Source organism: Charadrius vociferus, unplaced genomic scaffold (assembly GCF_000708025.1).
Source record: "Charadrius vociferus isolate BGI_N301 unplaced genomic scaffold, ASM70802v2 scaffold455, whole genome shotgun sequence".
In the NCBI taxonomy this organism is placed as follows: domain Eukaryota; kingdom Metazoa; phylum Chordata; class Aves; order Charadriiformes; family Charadriidae; genus Charadrius; species Charadrius vociferus.
In genome coordinates, this window is record NW_009648550.1 from 4,778,980 (window position 1) to 4,784,437 (window position 5,458).

At 43.0% G+C, this 5,458-nt stretch overlaps 1 protein-coding gene across 1 annotated transcript in view; it reads right to left on the reverse strand.

Moving 5' to 3' along the window:
- Positions 1–2,297: 2,297 nt before the first annotated feature.
- LRRN4 (leucine rich repeat neuronal 4) overlaps positions 2,298–5,458 on the reverse strand; it is a 6,411-nt gene continuing 3,250 nt past the window's right edge. Inside the window, exons 3-4 of the mRNA XM_009886027.1 lie at positions 4,793–4,930; positions 2,298–3,630 (exon numbers count right to left, since the gene is read on the reverse strand). Of these exons, the coding sequence (XP_009884329.1) occupies positions 2,298–3,630; positions 4,793–4,930 (1,471 nt within the window). The remainder of the gene's footprint in view (positions 3,631–4,792; positions 4,931–5,458) is intronic.

Below are 5,458 nucleotides of genomic sequence, written 5' to 3' on the forward strand. Positions count from 1 at the left end.
GTACGAGGTTGCGGTTCCAGGTAGAGCCAGGTTGGAGCATCCCTTGATCATTGACCCTCAGGAGAGTCAAATCCTGTAACTGGCGGATCTTCTGCTGAGCTTTGTAGCTTTCTTAGTTAGGTGATGCAGCAATTATGAGTTACAATGTTGCAGAGTGTAATTTGAGGTATACTTTCAAAATCTCATTTTATGTCCTGTTGCTTTTGATAATCTCATAGTTAAGCTGGAACAATCTTTATTTCCAGTTACAGTATCTTTTTTGTCCTCCTCTTTGAAAGATCATCTTCAAGACTATATAAATAGCTAATCATGAATCTCTTGTTTTGCTCCACTTTGTTTCTGTTTGTGGTAATATCAAAGACCCCATTCAAGGTCTTTTAGAACTGTGTTGTACACACACAAGGGACTGTATGATCTCTGCCCCAGTTTGGAATAATGTGAGTCAAAGACTGAAGGTTCCTGTGCATTTTAAATGAAGTATCATCTGCGCCTGTTCACTAGGCCTTCCAGAAAATGCAGGAAAAAACTGGCTGGAAATAGATATGAAAAACGAAGTTCAAACAAAGAAACTACTAGAATGTGAAAATAAAAGAGATTTTCAAAGTGAAAGGTGATGCCATCCCAGCTTTTTCATTTGCAGTTTGCCTCTATTGTGAGATTTGAGTCACAGGGCTCAGCCAAGCTCCAGACAGGCACGGCAGGAATTTGCAACGTCCACCGAGGGTGTGATTTGCGAGCAATGGTGTAGGGGAAAGCACAAACTTGCATGAAAGGACTGCAAGCCAGTAGTGGTGAGGATGGCACAGGCCACCTTATGCACGTACGAAATGAAGGTTCTTATGACATCAGATAACACAAATTTACCATTATAAAACATTACTTTAATATATGCTGAAAGTTTGTTCCAAAACAACAAAATGTTTGAGTTAATTTCTCAGGCTAAACATTGTAGATGGTAAAGACAACACAAAGATCTAGATCTTTAACAAAGAACCAGAACTCAACTCTGTAGCTTTTATTTCCATTAATACTGGAAGCATTAAAAAAAAATATGAACAGGACAGGGACTCTTTTACACTGTATAGCACCTTTCACTTTCTGAGATCTGTGGAGGATTTTACATATTGTATCTATACAGCTACAGCAGTATACAGCAGCAGAAACATGCAGCTACTGGAACATAAACCTATAGGTCTCTGAGTGGGAAGTGTTTGATTGGGACAAACATCCGTTTGAATTTTAATGGCAAGCAAAAGCTGCTGAAGCACTGGGATTCTCAGCATCTCTTATTATTTTCGTAGCAGAAATTAGCACCCAAAAGTACATTTGAAAAATGTTGGCATAACTGTCCGCTCCTAGTGGATGGGTTTTCAGTTTTTCAAGTCTCAGCAACATACTCATTAAATTGTTTCATTGCTTGGCTCTTTGCCTCTCTATGAGGTAAATCATCAGCCTGCTAAATCTGTAGATGGAACTGAGCAATCATCTCTGCTTAAAACCAATTGGGAAGCAAATGCTAATGTGCTCCCCTCTTCTGTGGGCTACTGCTGAACTGCAAACTCCTCACTGCCTCTAAATTGGTATTGTGGGAGCACTCGGGAGCCTCAGTTGTGGAAAATATCATACAAAGTCAGAACAAAACAATTATCCCTGCCCTAAGGATCATGCACTGTCCTTTTTTACAATTAATCTTCATGTTTCTTTTTCCTGAACTGAAGTTGGGCTGAGCAGTTGAAGTGACCGGAGTTATTTAATGGAGTTAGAGCTACACAGCACCTTGCCACTGAGCCCAAGGAGTCCTTTCTCTCACACCTTCCAGTAATGCTGTCTTTTTGGATGATACCTTTATATGGACATTAGAAGAAACTGAAACCCCAGCTTCACTTATGTGAATAAAAGCAGAGTCTGTCTTGCATAGCTAGATGCATCTTGGATCATGGCTCTCAGCAGACTGTATCCATGAGACATACTAGAGGCCGACAGCTGGCAAGGCAGCCTCTCACTGTGTGAAATGTACGCTAGTATGTTTGTAGGTGATTATAAAAACAACTTTTCAAGATTAGTGTCCAGGTTTGCTGCCGCTTAGCACATGAACAAGTGTCCAAAAGCTTTTTTTCCCGTTTGACTGCCTTCATTATTAGTTTTTCTTTCTTAGTGTTTTTCTCTCCCTTAGAAACATAAGGACTATGAAGTCTGATGTTTCATAGTTTTGCTGAAGGACATTTTGAGAGTCTCATGAAAACATACCAAGGTGATAGAGACAGTAAACTTTGAATGTGTAGAACAATCACCTAGACCTAATTAGTGGTTTGTAGTTTTAACGGATAATCAAATGCTGGGTTCTTATAAGAGACTAAGTGTGTACCGTATTGCTCACTCTGAGGCTTTTTGTATACCTTACACAGACATACAGACAAAACGATAGTGGAAATGAGAAAGAGTCCGCTTGCTGCGGACAGAGCAGCAAAGACAGACTTGTAGCTGGGCTTTGTTTTAAATCTGGTGCACGAATTACCTAGAATTCCCTGTCTTGCTGTCTGGCTTGACCCTGCTTTGTTCGAAGCAGTCACGCAAACGTGGTAAGTGGTGTATGGTAATAGATTATACAGAGTGTACTGCCTTGCTGTGGAATAAATATTGTCCAGCACAAACTGTCTGTCCTCGTTGCCTTGGGCATGAAGTGTCAGCTCGTAGGTGTGAACAACTGAATTTGGGGCGCACCAGCGTATCTGTGCAGAGCTGTCTGTAACTTCAGACACCTCTCTGAGCCTGGGTGGATCTGGAATCTCATTTTCCCTCGACATGCCAGGACATAAACATTGGGATGCACTCTGCAGTTCCCGGCACGGCTTCTGAAGGTGCCTGCACGGGTTGTAGTCACAGGAGGTGTAGGCCACTTGCACTGGGGTTTCCGTTGACTGTTCATCGTATTCGTAGTCATCTACATATTGTATCAGCGGTCTGGCGGATGCAGGCTCTGACTGAGCGTTGGTCCTTGTGGAGTTCAGCTGTGGTAGGCTCATTTGTGGTGTACCTTCCCCAGCATGTGTGGCCAAGGTGTGGATATAATGGTCCGTGGTAGTGGGCTTTCCTATTGCTCTAGTAGAATAATCACTAGTGGGCTGGATCAATGGGCCTTCCTGCGGAAACGTCTCATCGGTTGTTCTGAGCTCTCTCTTTATCTGATCTGTTTCAGTTTGACTCGTGGAGCCATAATCTGAGGACTGACTATAGAGCTCTTTGAGAAAACCCGGAGAGGTGGTTATGGATGTGAAAGAAGGGGGATTGCTCGTGGATTCGGAAACTGCCTCATCCTGGTGGGAGGAACTGTTGGTCTTTGTGAGCATCAGCTCAGTTGGGTTGGCTGCCGTTGTGCTCATTATGTTCCTCTGAATTGGGGAGCTGGTATAAGTGTCTTCGGTCAGCGGAGCAGAGGCTGTTGTTGTTACTACAGTAGTGGCATCGTAACTGGTAAGGCTGAAAGCATCATGTTCAGGAGAGCGTGTGTTTGAATCGGACAGTGTAACGTTTCTCTCAGACTGGCATTTATTGTAGAGCTCGAGCAGTGAAAAAGATGTTGAAGGTCTGCCCCAATCTTCCTGGGATGTGTTGCAAGAAGTCTCCCAAGCCCTGCAGAGGGGACAAGTTAGACTAGACGAGATCCGCAAGAACATTACAGTCTCCTCTAAGGCTGCCTGGATTGGAATTTGCAACCTGCTCTCCAAAACCAGTCTTTATATTAAAGGCATGAAACCTAGACCTAGGTTCTCTTAACAGTAGTCCGGTGCTTGGCAGATGGCTTTCCACAGCACTGGGAACTTGGCTGAGTGGCTTTTTGTTTTTGTAAGGTGCAGGAATATTTTTTGCCTGAGAGGAAGCATCCTTTGGTACAAGGATTGTGAACCTTAGCAAGAGTGTCAGTGTTCAAGGCAACCTGTCATAAAGGGTCAGGCTTTAATGCCACACTAAGAGTGGAATGCACGGAGGGGGATGTAACAGGGTCCCCAAGATCCTTAAGCCAGCTGGTTTAGGCAGCTGGAGCCGTGCTGACACAGGATGTGCTTTTAAATGACTAAGCTCCAGTTCTTTCTTTACTCAGGCATTCCATGTTTTTGTAAAGAATGCAACTGCTAAGCTCATCCTGATGAGAAACAACCTAATTTTAATAATCTACTTCCCTGCTCTCTTCGGATGACAAATCTTGTTGGTGGCCTTTCAAAAGGAAGAGAGATCATACATATGCAAAGTACTTCTTTTAACTACAGCCTATGGTAATCAGTCTGTAAAACTGTAGGAGAGCATGAAAACAATAGGTGACAAATGGTGCTATTTGCAGGGGGTTTTGTTGACTGCCTGGGCTGATGTAGGCTTTGGGAATGCAAGGGCAAGGAGGAAATAATTTGGTAAAGTTCTTGCAAAGTCTTCCAGTTTCTGCTCCCAGCGCTGGCCCATCAAGGTCACCAAGCCAGCCCATTTTTTATCTCCAGCTAATAGAGAAATGTGAACCGAAATAGAGAGAAAATAAGCTATTCTCACCTTAAAGTAGAATCCACAGCTAATAACCCTTTATGCTGTTCTACATGTGCCTGTTGCATTCGTCCACATTCAAGTATGATTCAGCCATGCTTTGTCCCTGACGGGGACTTTATTTTGCAATTCTAACTCTTGCGGAAGGGAAGAACACACAAGGAATTTGAATAACTTAGATGGCAGTGAATGTTTGGTCCCCACATAATTTACACATTTAAGTTATGTCTGAAGAGCATTAGTTTATCTCCTTGAACTCACTTACTTTTGCAGCACAACTTTCTTGGGCTTGGAGAGCAGCCAGGAGAGCTGGCAGTTGCATAACAGAGGATTTCCATACAGGTTGATGGTGATGCTATCCGATGAATTGATATTCCAAGGATTAAAGGAACTCAGGTTACAGCTACAAGATGACAAACGCAATAATTAGCAAACACTGAGCTACTACCTTCCAAGGACTGGAGTGTGCTTAGGAGCCAAGCGTGTGTAAAACGCAAAGCAATATTCCCAGTTCCCTTGGAAGTAGCCAGTTATCAATACCACTGTTCTGCACTTTAAAGTCTACCTGCCCACCTCTCTAATTTGCACAGTGTAGCTGCTGTGTGTTAAAGCATAACAAAAGCATCGTAAGGGGATAACACCTTTAGAGAAGGCAACTGGAAGGGAAAGAAGCTAGCATTTGGCAAGGGTCCCCTGTGAAAAATGATCTCCTCTCTGCCATCATGCATTCAGCTGCACTTTTATACTATACCATTTCTATAGCTTCTTTCTAGTCTGCTTGTAGTAGCTTGATGTTCTCTATGCCAGTCATCCTCTTCGTGTTAATTGCATCTTTCATAATATGGACTCTCACCTAAAAGGTCAAATGACTAATACAGGAAGACCTTGCTTGCCTTTACCATTAAGCTGTCCTAGCTGCAGAAAGAGGGTG